This window comes from Ursus maritimus, unplaced genomic scaffold (assembly GCF_017311325.1).
Source record: "Ursus maritimus isolate PB19 unplaced genomic scaffold, ASM1731132v1 scaffold_2, whole genome shotgun sequence".
In the NCBI taxonomy this organism is placed as follows: Eukaryota; Metazoa; Chordata; class Mammalia; order Carnivora; family Ursidae; genus Ursus; species Ursus maritimus.
The window spans coordinates 69866480-69885404 of NW_024424452.1; the positions used below are offsets into that span (position 1 = coordinate 69866480).

The 18925-nt window shown below is 62.2% G+C and overlaps 2 protein-coding genes across 4 annotated transcripts in view; one reads left to right on the plus strand and one right to left on the minus strand.

The window, feature by feature from the left end:
• TMEM63A (transmembrane protein 63A) overlaps nucleotides 1-13191 on the plus strand; it is a 24087-nt gene extending 10896 nt beyond the window's left edge. For 2 of the 3 annotated variants that reach the window (XM_040636119.1, XM_040636120.1), the window contains 16 exons: nucleotides 18-126; nucleotides 772-842; nucleotides 2695-2775; nucleotides 2997-3120; nucleotides 3211-3344; nucleotides 4446-4583; nucleotides 5721-5874; nucleotides 7518-7624; nucleotides 7739-7825; nucleotides 8213-8275; nucleotides 8716-8878; nucleotides 9236-9341; nucleotides 10255-10422; nucleotides 11071-11186; nucleotides 11481-11543; nucleotides 12185-13191. In XM_040636119.1, the coding sequence (XP_040492053.1) occupies nucleotides 18-126; nucleotides 772-842; nucleotides 2695-2775; nucleotides 2997-3120; nucleotides 3211-3344; nucleotides 4446-4583; nucleotides 5721-5874; nucleotides 7518-7624; nucleotides 7739-7825; nucleotides 8213-8275; nucleotides 8716-8878; nucleotides 9236-9341; nucleotides 10255-10422; nucleotides 11071-11186; nucleotides 11481-11543; nucleotides 12185-12358 (1858 nt within the window). In that variant the 3' untranslated portion in view covers nucleotides 12359-13191. Of the gene's footprint in view, nucleotides 1-17; nucleotides 127-771; nucleotides 843-2694; nucleotides 2776-2996; nucleotides 3121-3210; nucleotides 3345-4445; nucleotides 4584-5720; nucleotides 5875-7517; nucleotides 7625-7738; nucleotides 7826-8212; nucleotides 8276-8715; nucleotides 8879-9235; nucleotides 9342-10254; nucleotides 10423-11044; nucleotides 11187-11480; nucleotides 11544-12184 lie in introns of those variants that run through there. The other variant, XR_005836341.1, reaches the window with a different exon arrangement.
• The window catches only part of EPHX1 (epoxide hydrolase 1), a 30880-nt gene continuing 25120 nt past the window's right edge, over nucleotides 13166-18925 (minus strand). The window contains exons 4-8 of the mRNA XM_040636121.1: nucleotides 18296-18425; nucleotides 17601-17806; nucleotides 16511-16619; nucleotides 14055-14180; nucleotides 13166-13581 (exon numbers count right to left, since the gene is read on the minus strand). Of these exons, the coding sequence (XP_040492055.1) occupies nucleotides 13380-13581; nucleotides 14055-14180; nucleotides 16511-16619; nucleotides 17601-17806; nucleotides 18296-18425 (773 nt within the window). The 3' untranslated portion in view covers nucleotides 13166-13379. The remainder of the gene's footprint in view (nucleotides 13582-14054; nucleotides 14181-16510; nucleotides 16620-17600; nucleotides 17807-18295; nucleotides 18426-18925) is intronic.

Here is an 18925-nt window from a genome sequence, read left to right on the forward strand (position 1 = left end):
CCCCCCCCCCCCCCCAGCAACGACCTTCTCTGGCTGCACACCATCTTCGCTGTCCTCTACCTCATCCTCACCGTGGCCTTCATGCGGCACCACACCCAGTCCATCCGGTACAAGGAGGAGAGCCTGGTGAGTGCAGCTGGGGGCGCAGGGGGCAGCCAGAGCCGAGCGGCGCCCCCAGCCGTATGCCCGGGACTCGGGGGCAGTGAGCTTGAATAGTGGGTCTCCGTGGAACCTGGCATGGCTGTGCTCAAGAATGACATTTGCTTTTGTAAAAAATTTCTGATTATTTTAGAACACGGATTTCCCCCCTCCGTTTCGCCAACTGGCCCTGAAAATTGTGGGGTTCGGGCTTGTAGTTGCTGATTCTAAGTCCCTTCTCGGAAGTTGGGACTGCGAGCAGCCCTCTCTCTTTGGAGCCCACAGCTCGATGGGGGAGGAGGAGTGTCTGTGAGCTGGTTCCAGGCCCGGGTCCTCCTCTCATCTGCTGTGTGACCCCATTTGAGTCACTCGCCCTCTCTGGGTTCCTTCTCCCTTTCTCGTCATGCAAGGGAGGCTTGTGGAATTGCTTTGGAAGTGTATTTGTGGTACAGCCTGGAAGACGATGCTACAGGACAGCATCCGTCGGGGCTCTGCCAGGCGGCAGGAGAACACCCGAGCCTTCCGAGCTCCTGCTGTTTTCTTCAGAGGGGCTTGGACAGGGAGGAGGAGCGGGGCCCGTCTGCAGACGGACTTGTCCCGGTGACTTCTCTCCCTGGTGCGTTTCTCCGGCAGGTGAGGCGGACCCTGTTCATCACGGGCCTCCCCAGAGACACCAAGAAGGAGACCGTGGAGAACCACTTCCGGTGAGCAGGGCCGCAGGTGGGACAGGTGCCTTAGGGGAGAATTCTGTCTCCTGCTCGGGCACCCGGGGACCTCAAGAAGGGCCTGGCCCTGCCACATGAGCATCAAGTGGCTGCTGGTGCCGTGGAAGGGTTCCTGCTGGGGTGGCCTGTCCTCTGCCAGCCACCATGGCCGTCCTGTGTGACCGCAGTAGCTGGAGCAGAGGCCAGGGTGTGGGGGCAAATAAACACCTCAAGAGCACAGGGAAGATGGTCTGCCCTGGGCTTCTCAGCATCAGCTGTGCGGAGCCCGGTGCCCGAGACACAGCTGGTCTCCGGAGGGGAGGGCCTGGGGCTGGCTCCTTCCCCTCGCAGGTGTCTGGTGAGGGGACACCTGTGTCCAGAGCCCTGTCTTCACAGAGCTCACCAGTCAGTGGGTCCAAGCTCTCCCCGGGAGGACCTGCTTCCCAGCAGCCCCTGCTGAGCACCTGCCCCCAGGACTCGTGCAGGTGGCGGGGGGGATGTGTGCAGGGCTGGCAACGGAGCATCAGGAGAGGGGCGGGTGGGGCAGAGCAGGTGCAGAGGCCCCTGGAACCCCCGGGCTGCGGGCGAGGGAGCCAGGCTTTGCTCTGTCTTCCCTCCGCGGCGGCTCAGCGTCACTAGTCTGCAGTGCGGCCCGGGGCGCAGGACGGTGGCACTTGGCCGTGTCCATGAAGAACGCTACACGCAGTTGTCAGATGAGCGGTTACGATTTATTGACTAACCTCTTCAGAAACCCCGAGTATTTAGAAATATCATTTTATGTAAATACCGGATACGGGCATCCTTTTTCTGTTATTGAAACAGCTCCCGAGCAGCCTGCTGGGCAACATTTGAAAACAATCGTTTCGCTTGATGTATGACCTTAAAGAGAAAAGAAAAGCCCCCTCCTTCCCATCCAGACACTGGGTCGGAGCTTTCCTAGTTGAGGTGGCCCTTTCGGTGGCCGAGGCTGTGGCAGTCCCTGGGGACCTACGTGGGCATCTGCCCTGTTGCTGGGACGCTTACGCTGGGCTTTTCTTCCCAACCCCGGCGCTCTTCCTGGGACCCGGGCTCGTCCTGCTGTTTAAATCCATGACGAACGTACCTGTGGGCTTTGTCTCTCTCACTAAGATGTACCCAGAAGGGTGCCTGCCATGTGGTGGGTGGGGACCTTGTCTGTCTGGGGAGGGAATGTCGTGCCGTGGCGCCGGGCTGCCTGGGTTCAGATTGTGGCTCCGACAGCCACTAGCTGTGTGGCCTGGGGCACAAGTCTCATAACCTCTCTGACCCTTATTTTCCTCATCTGGAAAATGGGGTTGAAACCCCCCCACGTTATGATGAGGATTAAATTAATCGTCTGACGGTCTCTGGTCCATAGCAGGGACACGCACGGGCTACGTACGAGCAGATACGGTCTTACTACGATGGTGAACGTGTGTGCCACGTTTCCTGGGCTGAGGGTCCTTTGCTTTCATTAAACCCGAAAGGTCTGCGACCTTCAAAAGGATCACAGACTGGACAGGGTTTCGGTGATGGTCCAAGGTCGACGTGACCTAGGGCCGACGATAAGTCTCTTCCTTTGGGTGGGTGGGGGACGTCAGCAGTGGTGCTCAGCCTTGGCCGGAAGCGCCTGCTGCTTTGCAGCCGTGACGGTCTAAACCCGTCACTTGCAGGCAGTGACTTTCATGCTACTAAAAAAGGCCTCTTCATATTAAATTTCGAAATTTCCCCCTTTGATAAAAGACAAAGAGGAAAGACGTCTCTGTTGGCATAAAAAAAAAAAAAAAGCCTTGGAGACTTGGGGGTCTCTCCTGCCTGGGGGTCCTCTTTTCCAACGGGCATCTTTCGGGCACAGGGATGCGTATCCCACGTGTGAGGTGTTGGACGTCCAGCTGTGCTACAACGTGGCCAGGCTGCTGTACCTGTGCCAGGAGAGGTAAGGGGGGGCCGGCACGGGGACCCCCTACCCCGCGGAGACCACACCCTCCTTCCTGCTGGCCGTGGCCCCGGAGCTCCCGGTCGGGAAGGCAGGAGGGCGGCTCTAGCCCTCTCTTGTTCAGGAAGCTGAACTCCCGGGTCTGGTGGCAGCCGGTGGTTGGAGGGGGGCAGTGGGGTGCGCGCCACAGGGTCAGCGCAGGGCTGACGTTCGCCCGCAGGGAAGAAGACGGAGAAGAGCTTGAGCTATTACGCAAACCTGCGGGCGAAGACCGGCCAGTGGACCCTCATCAACCCCAAGCCCTGTGGCCAGTTCTGCTGCTGCGAAGTGTCGGGGTGTGAGTGGGTGAGGCCTGGCCCCGGCAGGAGCGCAGCGCGGGGTCCCTGACCCCTACATGGGTCCGCATGGTCACCGGGGGGGTGTGTCCGCTGGCAGGAGGATGCCGTCGCTTACTACACGCGCCTGAAGGACAGGCTGACCGAGAGGATCGCGGAGGAGGAGTGCCGGGTCCAGGAGCGGCCGCTGGGGATGGCCTTCGTCACCTTCCAGGAGAAGTCCATGGCCACCTAGTGAGTGCGACCCTTCTCTGGCCGACGCCCGTCCCCCCCCCCACCTGTCGGATGCAGGTGGTCCCGCGGATCCATCCCTGCGATTTGCCGGTGGCATTTTCATCTCCTTCCTGGGGTGTGGCTCGGGAAGCCGCAGTCCCTCCGTTGTCTGAGCCCTTGTCTGTGTGACAGCTGGTGGGGGTGATTCTTCTGAGCCCCTCTGGGGTTGACAAGGCCTCAGTGTCCCGCTGGGCTCTCACCAGCTGCCCCAGGGATCCCGTTGCCTCTCTGTCCCGCTTTCCACCTGGCGGGACAGATGCCCCCCTCCTTCAGATAGCCACTCTGGACCTCAGATCTTCTTCTGTGCCCAGGCTGCCCGTCCTCGTACAAATGCACACACTCCTGGGCACTCGGGACACCCCCTGCTGCAGAGCCGAGGCCTGGGGAGGGTTGCAGGGTGCAGGCTGGCACGGGGAGCTAGCTCCCAGAGCAGTCTCATGGCTGGGGTCAGGAGAGCGCTGGGGACAGCAGGTGGCCACACAGATGCCCCTTCCCCTGCCTTCTCTGCGGGCAGCACAGACCCAGGAACGGACTCTGCCGTGAGCTAGAGCCAGAAGGGCGCTCATGGAAAGAGGGTGTTCCGAGGCAGGAGCGGGGGGCACGGAGATGGCAGGGGCTGAGGTGGCCGTCCTGGGGAGGATGTCAGGGTGGGAAGGAGCTGGGGAGAAAGGGCCGTTGAGACCCAGGCCTGGCTGCAGGATGTGCCCACAGTGCGCCCGCCTGTGGGGCGGGCGGAGGGGGTGGCCCGGGGAGGAGCTGTGGGTCGAGGCCGTGCAACAGCGTGGGAGGCAGAGTCAGACGGATGGGGCGCATACCTAAGTGGCAGAGCCTCAGTTTCTCTATCTGTAAAGCCGAAGTGCTCCCTGGCTTGCCGGGTTGTTCTGGGGATTAGAATCTTCCCCAGAGGGGGCCGGGCACGGCTTTCCTTAGCATCACCTGTAATAAACTAAAAAAGCCAAGGTCCTGTGCCCCGGGGCCCCGCTCTCGCTGAGTCCTATCTGCCAGATCTGTACGGGGTCCCTGGGGTGTCCAGACCCTGACTGCTGGTGCTTTTCCCGGCAGCATCCTGAAAGACTTCAACGCCTGCAAGTGTCAGAACCTGCAGTGCAAAGGGGAGCCCCAGCCGTCATCCTGCAGCAAGGAGCTCCGCACCTCCAAGTGGACGGTTGCCTTTGCCACTTACCCCGAGGACATATGCTGGTGAGCCCCGGGGCCGGGCAGGTGTGGGACAGAGGCCCCTGGGCCTGCTGGGGCTGCCCGGGCACCAGAAAGCCTGGGCGTGAGCTGGAGGTCAGGGAGGTCCGCCCGCGGCCCCTGCTCTTCTCTGGGATGTGTGCGCGTGAGGGGTGTCCACGTCCCCCCACTTCACTCCAGCCAACCCGAAGTATCTAAAACAGTATCATTTCCACATGTGATCAGCTATTTTTTAGTTGAGATGTTTCTCTTTTTCATACTTAGTATCGTTGAAACACAGTGTGTGTGTGACTTGGTTGGGACAGGCCCCCTGCAAGGCTCAGCAGCTCCGTGAGCTCAGTGGCTCCGGGCTTTTGTACCCTCCCCCCTCACCGTGCAGCCTTAGGTCAGGGGTCAGCCACCTCTCTGGTCCGGGGGCACGCTGGTGAGCTAAGCTGTGTCCACGAGGGCCATTGGCGAGCCCTGAGCGTGATGCTGGGGGTGAGGGCAGCCCCAGCAGAGAACCTAGCATGGTTGGCCTCAGTCTCCCCCTCCCCCGCACCCCGTCCCAAGAGCGAGCTTTGGGTGCTTGTCTCCACTGGCTCTAGCTTGGCCCCTGACAGTTCAGCTCTTCGTGTCACAGGGCTTACCAAACTGGGGGGGGGGGTGTTGTCCATCTGTTCTTGGGGTGAGAGCCCAGGACAGGCTGCAGTGGGGCCCAGGCCCCTCGGTCTCCCACCTCCCCCTCCCTGCACCCAGCCCCTGGCCCTGCTGGGGAGCCTGTGTCGCTAGTCACCAAGCATTGACGACATGGCCGAGACGTACTGGGTCGGAGCCTCGTGTTGTCTGACTGGGTGCTCGTGGTATCTCTGTGGTGGGTTGCGGCCCCCACGCCGTTGCCGGGTAGTCATGTTTGCGGTGGATAGCCTGTTTCCCCTCTGAGCCCAAAGGGACCCCAAATTTGACATGGCTGAAGCTGAAAGTCAGTACAGAGCGTTTGTCTGTACTGAGGTCGAGACGAGCCCCCAGCCAGAGCCCTCCGTCTGGTGTCTTGCCATGTCTAAATTTGACCTGCTGACCCACCGACTCCGGGGGCGCCATTGGCTGGTGGGCAGCCGGAGCCTGGGAGATAAGGCTCCGGGGCCTGTGTCCCCTGCTCTGCAGGAAGAACCTCTCCATCCAGGGCTTCCGCTGGTGGTTCCAGTGGCTGGGGATCAACTTCACTCTCTTCGTGGGGCTGTTCTTCCTGACCACGCCCTCCATCATCCTGTCCACCATCGACAAGTTCAACGTCACCAAACCCATCCATGAGCTGAACGTGAGTGGCCAGGCTGCAAGGCCCCTCCTGCAAGGCTGGCGACGAGAAGGCGTGGTGGGTGGAACCGGAGCAGCCTCTCCTAGCAGGGGTGAGGCCAGCGGTGCGCAGGCCCAGAGGACGCTCCGCCTGGGGCCTCTGCTGGGGCCGCCTCACCCCTGCATCAGGCTCAAGGCTCGCCAATGGCCCCGTAGACACAGCTTAGCTCACCAGCGTGTCCCCCAGGCCAGACAGGTGGCTGGCACCTGACCTGGGGGGGAGCTGGGTAGGAAGGAGTGACAGGTGCTCCACGGAGTGGGGCAACAGGGTGTGATTTTTTCTTTCATGTTCCAGCCTCCGATAATCTTGTGACAAAGCCGTTGAGTCTAGGTAGGAGACAAATGATTTTTTAAACTCGTAGATAAATGGAGAATAGCTAAACACTCCCTAAATGGGCATCGGCGTAGAAAGGTATTGGTTTCCCATAATTAGCTCTGCCGAAGTGTCGCCCAAAATCTATTTTCTTGTTTCCAATTCCGCTTGGCATTCAGTTCCTCACGCTCTGGGAAAGCACGAGGGGCTGGACGGCCTGAGGCCCTGGTCCTCGCCCTGCAGTCGCCTGGCTGATGAGCTCTGAGCCTTGGATTTTCATCTGACGGCGGGGTGCAAGCCCCTGCCCAGTGATGGCGGCCTGGCGAGCTCACGTGTGGCCGGGGCCCTCTGAGCGGATGTGGTATTAGTCTGATACAAAAACACACGCGGGCACTACGCGGTTTTGTTTAGAATCGAAGCCTGTAAGTGTTCACGCCTTCGGCGGTCTTCGGATGTACGGTGAAGGCCTGTTCTTTGGAGGGTCGATGGGCTGAGTGGAGCCCCCTTTTCTGTTCTCCGTACACCGGTTTTGGTTTCTTGTAGTAAAGCCAGAATCTACAGGGCCTTGCCGCCATTCTGAGGACAGACCCCTCCCGCATCTCTGGTCCCTGGGTGTCCCTTCATTCACTCTCATCTAATTCAGTAACTTTTTAAAAGATTTATTTATTTGAGGGAGGGGCGGGGGAGGTGGAGAGGGAGAGTTCTAAGCAGACTCCCCGTGGGCACGGAGCCCGATGTGGGGCTCGATCTCATGACCCTGAGATCACGACCTGAGCTGAAACCAAGAGTCGGAGGCTCAAGTGACTGAGCCCCCAGGTGCCGCCCGTTCAGTAGCGGTTTTTAGAAACTGGCCTTACCGAGTCCTCCTGCTATCCGCCACGTCAAGAGATTTTATGTTGTTTTGCTCGTTTTCTCAGGGAAAGTACTAAGCCGGTCGGTCGGTGCGACCACAGTTGAGAGCGCAGCGGGCGCACACAGGATCGGGCCACCGCCGGGCCGGCGGCAGCTGAGCGGCCTGGGGAGGCCCCGGCTTCGGGGTGCCCGCTGCCCTTGGCGGCACTGTGGGGTGTGTAGGGAAGCCAGGGGAGATCAGTGGTGCGTGAAGTTCCTTTCTTTGCTCCAAAGAGCTGTACATCTGATGTCCAGGGCGGTCACGGCCTGTTCAGCCAACATGATGGAACACCTACCCTGTACCAGCGTCGGCTCCGGAGGGGGCGGGGGCAGCATGACCAGGTCACCGCCTTGCCGTGCCCACGGCCCCTGCACCTGTCTCCTCGGTGGCCCTTGTTTTCCAGGACCCCATCATCAGCCAGTTCTTCCCGACCCTGCTGCTGTGGTCCTTCTCGGCCCTGCTCCCCACCATCGTGTGTTACTCCACGCTGCTCGAGTCCCACTGGACCAGGTGAGTGAGCAGGGCGTGCGCCCGCCCCGCCCCCAGGGCAGCGGGCCCCAGCTGGGGCCTCCCGGGCCCCTGGAGTGCTTGGGGACTGGGAGGACCCACCTGTGACTCCCCCAGGTCAGGAGAAAACCGGATCATGATGTCAAAAGTCTACATGTTCCTGATCTTCATGGTGCTGATCCTGCCGTCCCTCGGCCTCACCAGGTACCGGCCGCCCGCTCTGAATTCACGTCCGGGGCGCATTTGGGGAGCTCTGTCCCCGGAGAAGGGAAGCGGTCTGCGGGTGCATGCAAATCCCTGACGACGTTCACACCATCCCCCTCACTCGGGGTGCCCTTGGGCTGGCTCGCTGTTCTTCTGGGGATACGGTCTGTCTTCCTTAAACGGACCGTCCCCTTGGGGAAGGGAGACTCTGTTTACTTTAAGTGGCCGTGACCGGTTACGCTGCAGTAAGTAGCATCTTGGAGGAGAAACGTGGGTTTGGAGGTCCTGCCTGATGCTTAGAGCGCAGACACATGGAAACGTGTCGCGAGCCCAGGGAGCGCGGGGACAGAAATTCTCACGCATTCTTTTTTTTTTTTTTTTCCCCAGTCTAGATTTTTTCTTCCGGTGGCTCTTCGACAAAACTTTCTCAGAGACCTACATCAGGCTGGAGTAAGGACGGGCCACGCTGCGTTTGGGAGTCACCGTCCTGGGGACACGGCCCACGGGGCTGGCTGTGGCTGCGGCTGCATCGGGGGGTGGGGGGACGGGTATTCTGTGCTCCCGGACAGCCCTCTTCTCCTGCGATCCCAGGCCCAGCGCCTCCCCAGCACCCCTCCCAGGCGCCTGGTGGGGCCGAGGCCAGGCAGAGCCTTCGGTGGGCACCGTGGGAGCTGACCCACTTTGTGCCACATGTGCCGAAACGTGGTTCATCCCTGAGGCCGAAACTCCATTAGGAGTTCTCGTTCATTCTCGACGTTCATTCTCGACGTTCCTGAGAGCGGAGCCACTTGGGGAGGAGAGGGATGATGAGCCCCATGGAGGCCCCTTCCGTGGTTGGGGGAGAGGCTCCCGGGCCTCGGCTCACTGACCCCCCCGCTGCGGCTTCCCAGGTGCGTCTTCCTGCCCGACCAGGGCGCCTTCTTCGTGAACTACGTTATCGCCTCGGCCTTCATCGGCAACGGGATGGAGCTGCTCCGGCTGCCCGGCCTGATCCTCTACACCTTCCGCATGTTCGTGGCCAAGACGGCGGCTGACCGCAGGAACGTCAAGCAGGTACAGGGCGGGCAGGGCCGGGTGTGGACTGCCTCCCGGGACCCCAGCCTCAACGCCGTGTGGCTCCCCGGGGGTCTGACCCCGAAGCCTGCGCGGAGTGGGGGGTCACTGTCCCGTCTGTCCCAAGCATCCCCTCCGCCCTCTGCGGCCCCGGGCCTGCTGGGTAGACGTGATAGGACCGAGAGAGCCACGAGGGGCCCGCGAATTCTTGTGGCCTGGGTGGGAGTCCAGTGAGGCTGGGGGCTGCAGAGGGCAGAAAGGACCCCAAGAGGTGGGGGTAGCTGGGCGCCTCCCGTTTCTGAGTCATCGCGCTGTCCCCTGGCGGCCCGGACTGAGCTCCTCGCCCCCTCCACCCAGAACCAGGCGTTCCAGTACGAGTTCGGGGCCATGTACGCGTGGATGCTGTGTGTCTTCACCGTCGTCATGGCCTACAGCATCACCTGTCCCATCATCGCGCCGTTCGGTGAGTGGCCGGGGCGGGGGCCCGAGTCCCGCTCCATCNCACCTGAGCGGCCCTGCCGCTGACCGCCCGCTCTGGCTCCGGCCCGTGCCGTTGCGCCTCCCGAGTTCTCCCACGTCACGCTCAACACAGGCCTGCCAGGCGGGTCTGCTGTCTGTCCCCCCGTCGCAGATGAAGCACCCAGTGTGACATAGGAGTAGACCCTGGATTTGACCTGGGGATCGTTAATGTCTTGCCACTAAAATAAACATCAGGTTCCCGGGTTTTGGCACCAAAATAAATAAGTATAAAATTAAATAAAATGAACATCAGGAACTGCAGACAAATGGAAGATTCTGGAAGGAAACAGAACACCCAAGAGACAGCCTTGCTAGCTGAGGTTTCGGGGCAGGGGGAGGTTTCAGTTTTCCTGTATGCTCTTGAACTATTTAAAAAATCTACAGCATTACTCCTCAGAACCAAAACAGTTTTGTTAAGAGCATGAGATGATCAAAGAGGCAGTGCCCGCCTTCTGTGCTGCCCCTGGGGCAGGACCCTTGGGCACCTGCCGACTGCGGGGTGCAAGGGGTCAGCGTGGGTGGGGAAGGGAAGGAGAGCAGGGGAGCCTTGCGGGATGGTGGGGGACTCGCGTGGGAAGGCCCAGGACGATGTTGAGGCCGGGCATCTGGTGCAAAACAGCTTCTTTCTGCAAAATGACCCTAGAATTTCCATGTTCCCTAGGGACGAAATTGCAGACACCCCTACTCCTTGGGTCAGGGAGAAGCTGGGGAGGGGAGCAGAGGGAGAAGGAGAACACGAGCAGTCAGGTTCTGCATCTAGCCCTGCTTCGGCTTCCTGTGGTCGGACGGCTCGCCGGCCCCAGGAGGCAGGAGCGGAGGCCCAGCCAGGCCCGCGGCTCACGGCCCCACCTCCGCAGGCCTCATCTACATCTTGCTGAAGCACATGGTGGACCGGCACAACCTCTACTTCGCCTACCTCCCGGCCAAGCTGGAGAAGAGGATCCACTTGGCCGCCGTGAACCAGGCCTTGGCCGCTCCCATCTTGTGCCTCTTCTGGCTCTGTTTCTTCTCCTTCCTGCGCCTGGGTGAGGGGCCTTTCTGCCCGGGGGGGGGCGGGGGGGGGCTGCGGGGTGGGGGCAGGGGCCAGCCCCGGGCCTCAGAGTCCCGCCTTCGCACCAGCCCTCACCTTGGTGTCCCATCAGAACACGGTGCCTGGGGTAGGGCCGGTTGGGGCCGCATTTCCCGCCCAGCTCCCGAGCTGGCCGGAGCCCGGGGGACCCTGGTGACCCCAAGTCAGTGGAGAAGCTGACCAGAGAAGGCAGTCCCCCTTATCTGTGCTGAGGGCCTGAGCCAGAGCGGGGCAGGCTGGGCCAGGCTGCCGTTTGGGGCACGGGTGGGACTGGGTCCTCGGCACCGTGGGAGCCCCAGGAGACGTGGATGCTCTCGGGCAAACGAGAAAGGCAGCAGGGGTGTGCCTGTGCCCCAGTCAGGTGGGGGGCCTCCATCCCACCCAGCCCGGGGCACTGGGGCCCGCCCGGAGCCGGCCCAGCGAGCAGGCGCGCAGAGGAACGTTGACCTGGGGTCCCAGTTCCTGACATCTGACCAGGGATAATGCCAGCCATTCAGCGGGTGCCCCGGGTGCTCCTGGCTAGGCCGAAGGAGAGGTCACACACGGTTGCCGCACCCGCTGTGCCCTCCCCCCGCCAGCACGCCTGGTGTCCCTTTGTCCCCAGGCCTGAAGGCCCCCCTCACCCTGTTCACCCTGCTGGTCGTGTTGCTCACCATCGCGGTCTGCGTGGCCTACACCTGCTTCGGATGCTTCAAGCACCTCAGCCCTCTGAACTACAAGGTGGGGGCCCCGCCGCCGGGAGGGGGAGACGCTCCCCACCTTGTCACACCCCAGCGTGTCGGCCGCCTTCTCCAGACTGTGTTTATCCGCGGGGAAGGCGTGGGTGGCCGGGTGCGACGTGTGGGCTCCCTTCCCACCTCTTCCCTGCTCCCCGCGTGCCCGCCCCCCCATCCTCTGCTGCGGGGAGCCTGGTGCCAGCCGGTACTGTCATCCCGGGTGTGAATCATCTGTTTGTCTGGAGGGTGCTAGTTCGGGGAAATGGGTTTGTTGGTCACGGTGAGTCTTTGCCTGCAGACGGAGGACTCGGGGAGTGGCAGAGGAAGTGAGGCCGAGGCCCCCAGGCCAGCACCCTTCACGGTGAGTCCTGCTTCTTCCCCAGGCCACGAGCATCAGCGACTCCTGGTGGCACACAAGTGCCTTGATCACGTGGCAGCCAAGGTTCCAGAAGGAATCCCTAGTCCTGCGGGATGCTTCACCTGCACGGGGGAAGCCACGTCCAGAAGCAGTCGCTGATCCCTGTGCAGGTGAAGCCCCGTTTGGCCAAGATGCCGCCCTGCCCCTCGTTTCAGCTTCGGTCCTGGCTCCTTTGCTGCGGGTGTAAGGCCTGCTGAGCTAGGGCCTTTCCCGGAGCAGCGTGGCAGGGGTCTGGGGGTGAGCAGGACACAGGGTTGTCCCAGCGCCGGCCGTGTGAGGCCCCCCAGGTTCCCCGAACAGGGTCAGGGCAGTCTTTTCTCCAGCCCCTGCCTCCCCAGGCTCAGGTGCTCGTATGGCTGGCTGGCGGTCCTCAGACCAGCCCCAGGAGAGAGAAGGTTCTCAGATTCATTCCCCGGAGGACACCTGCCTCTGCAGACAGGGGAGGAGGCAGGGCGGGTGCATGGCCTGAACCGCTTTCTCAGCCTAGCTCTGGGGAGGCCCAATGGGGAGTGGGGGAGGACCGGGTCCAGAGTCTCATGCCCGGCTCCCCACTCTGAGCACTCAGGCACCCCATTTTCTGGCAGCCCTACAAGCCCCGGATTCTGAACGGCTTGTCCTCGGAGAGAACAGCCCTGTCCCCACAGCAGCAGCAGACCTACGGCGCCATCCACAGCATCAGCGGGACCGTCCCTGGGCAGTGCCCAGCCCGGGACCCCGGGGACAGTGACAGTGGGGCGCCTGCCTACCAGGAGGCCTGAGGGCGGCCGGGCCAGGCTCGGAGCTGGAAAGAAGACGCAGGTGGGAAAGCGGCTTGACTCGGGCCCCAGCCGAGCCCAGGATGACGTCCCACCTGTTTTAAGCACAAGTGCTCTCAAGAGCTGGAACGGGAAAGGTGCTCCTGCCCTTGGCCGAGGACGACAGGCTGGGACTTCCCTCGGGTGGTGAGCGGCGGCCTCTCTGGTCACAGCCGCGGGGCAGCAGGTACGAGGGAGAGTGGAACAGTGGAGAAGCCCCCCTCGGAGCCCCCAGCTCTGGGCACACAACCAGCAGATAACCAAAGAGCCCGTAGCAGATCCAGGCTGGAGATGGGATCCAGATGATGGCTGGGGTTCATTCCAGCTCCCCCCTCTCTGAATCCAGCCCTCCTCCTCCGATCCCAGAGTCCGCAGGGAGGCAGTGGGCCAGTCCGGGTTGGGTGGACTGTGACCCCGGCTGGAAGGACAGGTGGCCCCTTCCTTTTTCTCCCTGCCGGGACGGGGACTGGCAGCCTCCCACTGCCTCCAGGGGGTGCCAGAGACACAGGGGGCCAGGTGGGGTGTGGCCCAGGCCCCCTGCGACCCACCCCAGCCTCACCCAGCCTCAGGCCCTGCTCTCTGCTCTGAGCTGCCCAGCACACTGGGAGGGGGTAGACCGTCCTGGTGGCTCGCGGGCCTGTCCCGCCCTTCCCAGCAAGGGTCCTTGAGCGGGGTGCCCTCCCCAACCCAGACCGCAGACTGGCCAGCTGCCGGAGGGGGGGTACCCCCGTGGGATTGGGGCATGCCCATGTCACCTGGCTCCAGTCACTCTTAGAAATAAAATCATTTATCATTGCTGACGTGCGTGTGGGAGCGCGCGTGCAGGCAGTGAGCAGGGGGGACGGCAGGGGCGGGGGACGGGCGTGGGGGTGTACATCATCGCCAAGAGAAGACCGGGGGCTCCCTGCTCCTGGGGAGCGGCCCTGGGAGGCAGGGGGCAGCTGTGGGCGAGGGAGCCTGCGGGGGGCGGCCAGCCCCGCGGGCATCAGCGCTGTTCCAGCAGCCCCACGAACTTGCGGATGTCCTGGGCCAGCAGCTCCGGCTCCTCAAAGGCGGCAAAGTGGCCCCCGCGGGCCATGTAGGAATAGGAGATGAGTTTCGGGTACTTGAACCTCACCCACTTTTCGGGCACGTGTATTAACTCACAAGGGAAGGCAGCAAAGCCTGTGGGCACGTGGACCTTCATCCTGGAAGGGACAGAGATCCCACTGAGGGGCGAGGTGGCATCCTGGTCCCCTTAGGTCCCCTGCAGCAGGGGGCTTCAGGATGGGGGAGTAGGGGGGTCCGTTCACCCACCCACAGGGAGCCAGAAAAAAAGACCCAGGGTTCTCACCACCTGCCTCGATTCCAACCCACTAAGGGCCTTCTCCGGAAGGGCCGGGTGGGCTGGAGAACACACGGGCTCTCCACAGGCTGAGGGGGATGGACAGCGGCCAGGCACGCCCCTCCCCCCGGCCTCGTTCCCCTTTCCCTCCGAAGCCACCCGAGGGGCCGGATGTCCCAGAACCGCCCGTGCCACACCAGGCCGGCGTCCCCTCGGTGAGCTGACTGCCACCGTGTTCTCATCCCAGGCACCCTGGGCACCCAGCAGGCCAGGCTGTACAGTCCCGCCGTCAGAGGTCCTCCCTGGGGGTCAAGCGCAGGTGCCCGCCAGACTCACCGGTCATGATTGTGGGCCCTGAAGCCCTGGCCCAGGTTCTCCTTGTAGAAGCGCTGCGAGGAGGTGATGCTGCCCGTCGTCCAGTAGAGCATGACGTTGGTCAGCAGCTCGTCCAGCGAGAAATTCCTGCGGAAGCAGCCCCGGAAGGCCCTCAGTGCCTGGCCTCCCTCCCCTGCCCACTCTCCCGTGTCCATGCTACCCAGGCCTGCCTTCCCGCCTCCCTTCCGTCCCCTCTCCCCTGTCCCCCACTGCCCACCTCCACTTGCCTGCCCCCCATTCAGGTACAGGCTCCTCACTTCTGCAGCAGGAAGCCAGGGCTCCTCCCTGCTCCCCCGGCTGCGGCCCGGCCCGCTCACTGCCCCCAGAGCCCAGAGAAAGTCCTTTCCTCTGATGGATCCCTCCCTGGGCTCCAGATCGCGGTCCAGCACCAAGCGGGCACCTCCCACGCAGCATGTCCACGCCGGAAGTGGGCGCTGCATCTCTACTGAGCCCCTGGCTGACACACAGGCACAGATCCAAGTGCGCCCACACACGCGTGCACACACGTCTGCACCCAAATCCACGTGGACACACACGTGCACACGTCCGTAATCCACACGCACATACACTCAGAGGCTTCCCTCCTCACTCCCTAGTTCCTGCTCCATGAAGGTGTCCCTGCAGTGTGGGGGGACAGCTACAGAGGCCTGCCTCCCCCGACCCTGCACTGAGCCCCGCTGTCTCCCCTCCCCGCCCCCACTGTCCCCTCTGAGCCCTGGCTATCCCACTCTCCCCTCCCCCGGGCTGACGTCACTGCCGCCTGAAGGGAGCTACACGTGGCCGCCCCCACTCGGCTCCCGGCTCTGCCAGTAAGTTTAGCGGATTCCTCGGAAGCCCATTTGCCCAAAATGGCCAATTTGCTGAATTTGCTTGTGTGCGTCCACCGTTTGGCCATTTTATCCCCAGCACCACATTTTAACGAACATGAAACCCTAACCCCTGTCCCACTCCCAACGGGAGCAGCTCAGAGCCAGGAGGCCCAGGAGGGGCACCGACGTTAGACAGGAAAACACGAAGCATCTGTAAGGACAGAGGCTTCTCTGAAATGAGGGCTACATTCGTAAGGCATCTTCCCATTCAGAAATAACGCATTCCTTGGTCTCCAGCCACGGCGGTGCCGAGCAGGAGCAGAGAAAAAGCCAACCTCCCCTGAAATGCTCTTTTGATGACAGAATGGAAACCGGACGATGAGACGCGAACAGTCAGAATCAACATTTAAACCCCCGTGAACCGGCTTTTGGCGAGATGCCCAAGGGCTCCCATCTCCCCCCTGGGCTCTGATCACAGCTTGGAAACGACCACACTGGCCATCCCCGCCCTAGTGCAGTCAGTGATCTTTCTAGAACACAGAGCTGAGCTCATCTGTGCCGTGTACAGCTGCAGGTATTGGTCGGCAAGGAGCAGGGCCACCCCTTGCCAAAGAGCTGCTGGTGGAGCCCCGTCGCCCCTGGGTCCTGCCTGGTGTAGGGTGGGGAATGGATCCCAGCGTGAGGGCTTGTGCGTGGGCTCCCGGTCTGGCGCCTGCGCACCCGCCCCCGGCCTCGGCGAGTCAGCATTTCCAAGAGCACCTCTAGTTTCTATCGCTCCCACCCTCGCTTCTGCTCTTCTCTCTGCCTGAATTCTCTTCTTCCATCCTCTCCACTGGCAAACTCCTACTCAGCCTTCAAGGCCCAGATCCAATAGCATCTCCCTGTCCTTTCCCCTCCCTGTCCCATAGAAGGAGCAAATCCTCCCTTCTCTGGACTCGCACAGTCTTTCAGAGCTCCTTCATCCAGTGCGTGTTTGTTGAGCACCTACTGCATACCTGGCCGCCTTCTAGGTGCTGGGGCTAGAGCACGACCTAGACTCGGTCCCTGCACCCTAGGTGGGTGCCAGTCCCACCTCACCTCACCCCACCCCAGCAGTGTGTTGGGTGCTCTGTGTGCCCCGAAGCAATGACGAGGGGGATGGGTACTGGAGAAGCTGGGTAAGGGCTGACCCTGATGGAGCCTGAGTCAGGCCGGAGGCCCGGGATTCACACACTGAAGAGGCTCTGGCCTCTGAGGCTCCCCGCAGCTGCCTCTAGGCCTGGCTTCCCCAGGTCACCCTGTCAGCTGGCCACAATGCCCGGCTCTCGTGGGCTCGGGAGGGGAAGGCCCTGGCTGCTCCCGCCTCTTGGCCATAAAGGGGCGCACGCTGCCCTCTAGATCCGCTGGTCCGGGAGGCGGCTGTTCGGCAAACAGAGCACAGACATTCTCGAGCCCTGCGTCCTATTCCTGACCACTCCACACTGAGGCCTGGAGCGAGTCGCTGGGCCTCTCTGTGCCTCCACTTCCTCATCCGGAGGAACTGGGGCCGTGCTCCCCAGGGTGAGGATGTGAGAGGCGCCCCACAGTGGCTGGAACGTGCCGGCCAGGGGCTGGCAGGTGGCCTCTCACCTCTCCAGGCCTCCGTCCTCCAGGTCTCGGAACTCCGGGTTGGTCCAGGTGGAAAACTTCTCCAGGATATAGGTGGCCAGGCCCACGGGAGAGTCGTTCAGAGCGCAGCCTGGGTGGAAAGCAGCAGGGGAGGGACTCAGGCCTGGGACGAGCCAGTGGTCAGGGCCCTGTGCCGGGGCACAGCTGTGCCCTAACTGCTGGGGTGCTCATGCACCCCCATCTACTTAACCCTCAGCCTTGGAACTGGCATGTGAGAAAAGGGGGTAACACTGCCCCCCACTGCTTCCGGGGGTCCATTCACCACATGGGCAGCTTCCCATGTTTGGGGCGATTCAGATGAGAAATATGTATGAATGCTGTTTTTAAAAAGGTGGGGGGGGCGCCTGGGTGGCACAGCGGTTAAGCGTCTGCCTTCAGCTCAGGGCGTGATCCCGGCGTTACGGGATCAAGCCCCACATCAGGCTCCTCCGCTATGAGCCTGCTTGTGTTCTCTCTCTCACTTTGTTGGCTGATCTCTGTCGAATAAATAAATAAAATCTTAAAAAAAAAATAAAAAATAAAAAAATAAATAAAATAAAAAGGTGGGGTTTGGGGGCACCTGGCTGGCTCAGTCGGGGGAGCATGTAACTCTTGATCTTGGGGGCATGAGTTTGAGCCCCACCCTGGGTATAGAGAGGACTCAAATAAATTAAAAAACTAAAAAAAAAAAAAAAATGTGGGGTTTTTAGTTTATATGCTCTGATTCGTGAAAAATAAACCACCTAAAAGTCCAAATTAGGGGAACAGCTCCAAATGAATATCGACCCCCTCCACCTCCCCCCCCCCAGTCCTGGAGCTGCCAGGCCCCCAGGCTCCCTCCTCGACTCAGGCTCAGGGTGCAGGGGTCAGGGGTCAAGGTCCCGGAATCAGCTCAAGCAGGTGTCTGGGACGTGCCGGCCATGCAACGCCTGACCTGTGCCCAGAACTGCAGCGTGACAGAGTTCGGGTCCCTCCTGGGAGGTTTTCATCCCGGAGCAGTGTGGCGGGGTGGGTGAGGCCCCCGGCCCGCGCCAGGCTGAACGGGAGGCCTGTGAGCCCGCCCCGCACTCACCCACGGTGTCAGGTTTGGTGCACTGAATGTGCATATAACCGCTCTCCCTCATCAAGCTGTAGAAAACCTTCTCCTTGAAGGGGCTCAGCAGCTCCACATCCCTCTGCGTGTAGCCGAAAAGCCTCGGGAAATGCCGTCCCAGGAGAAAGGTCAGGGTGCCGGGATTTAAAACGAAAGCCATGTTCAGATGCAGGCCTTTCACGTGACTGAGGGCAGAGAGCGGGTCCAGGTGAGGCTGGCGCAGGGCTGGGGGGAGGGGAGATGGGCAGGAGGCCGCGGGGCTGAGATGCACAGCGCCAGCCCTCTTGGAATCTGCCCCTCTGGGGTGGCCCCATGATGGGGAGGAGGGGGTTGGGGGGGGAAATACAGGGTTTCTAGAAAGCTCTGGTCTCTTCTGGGGCTTGGTCCACCAGAAAGGTCCACTGCCTGACTTTCCCCTCCTCTATCTGGCCCTCTCTGCCTGGGCACCTGGCCCAGAGTCCCCAACCCCACGTGACACCCGAGAGAGAGAGAATCCACGTCAAGGTGGCCCAGGCACAGCAGGGTGACGGGGGGCCCTCCCTCCCCTCCCCCAGGCCCACAGACATCCCGCCTAGGTGGCCCCTGGGAAGAGGACACTCCTAGACTCAGACCGCGTGCCCAGGCGGACCCCCCTGCACGGATGGCTACCTCACTCCCCCAACAGGGACCCTCACCTGGGCACCATCTGGGCCATGTTGGTGCAGATCAGGGACCCCCAGTCCCCGCCCTGAATATAGAATTCTTGGAAGCCCAGCCGCAGCATCAGCTTATAAAAGATCCTGGCCGTGGCCACTGAATTCAGGCCTGGTTTGAAGGGGAAGGAGAACAGAATCACAGAGAGGCCACTCCCTGGGTCCTCTTGGGCCCCCATGAAATTCCTCACCTCCCCCTCTTGCCCCAGGCTGGGGTGACAGCAGCTCACAGGAGGGGAGGAGGAGGCCTGGGGCCCCAGAGTGGTGTGGCCGGTGCCCAGCAGGCAGCGGGCCTGGCATCTGCGTGGCAGTCGGGGACGGTGAGGGGACGGCCTCGCAGCGAGGGCGCGGTGGGCTCGGGCCGGCACCAGCGAGGTTCTGGGGGCCCAGAGGTGGCCCTGCGCTGGGGCGGGGAGCTCGTGAGAGCGCAAGAGTCCAGGCCCCGAGGCTGGCACTGGCCGCGAAGGACCGCTGCTCTGCCCATCCCCCGCCTGCAGCACCCAGCAAAGCCCGAGAAGGGGCGCTGGCCATCTGGCCCCCCAGGCTCCGAGGGCAGCTGTCCTGGCTGTCTCCCCACCTGTGGGAAGACCTGGCCCCCAGCAGCAGCCCCCC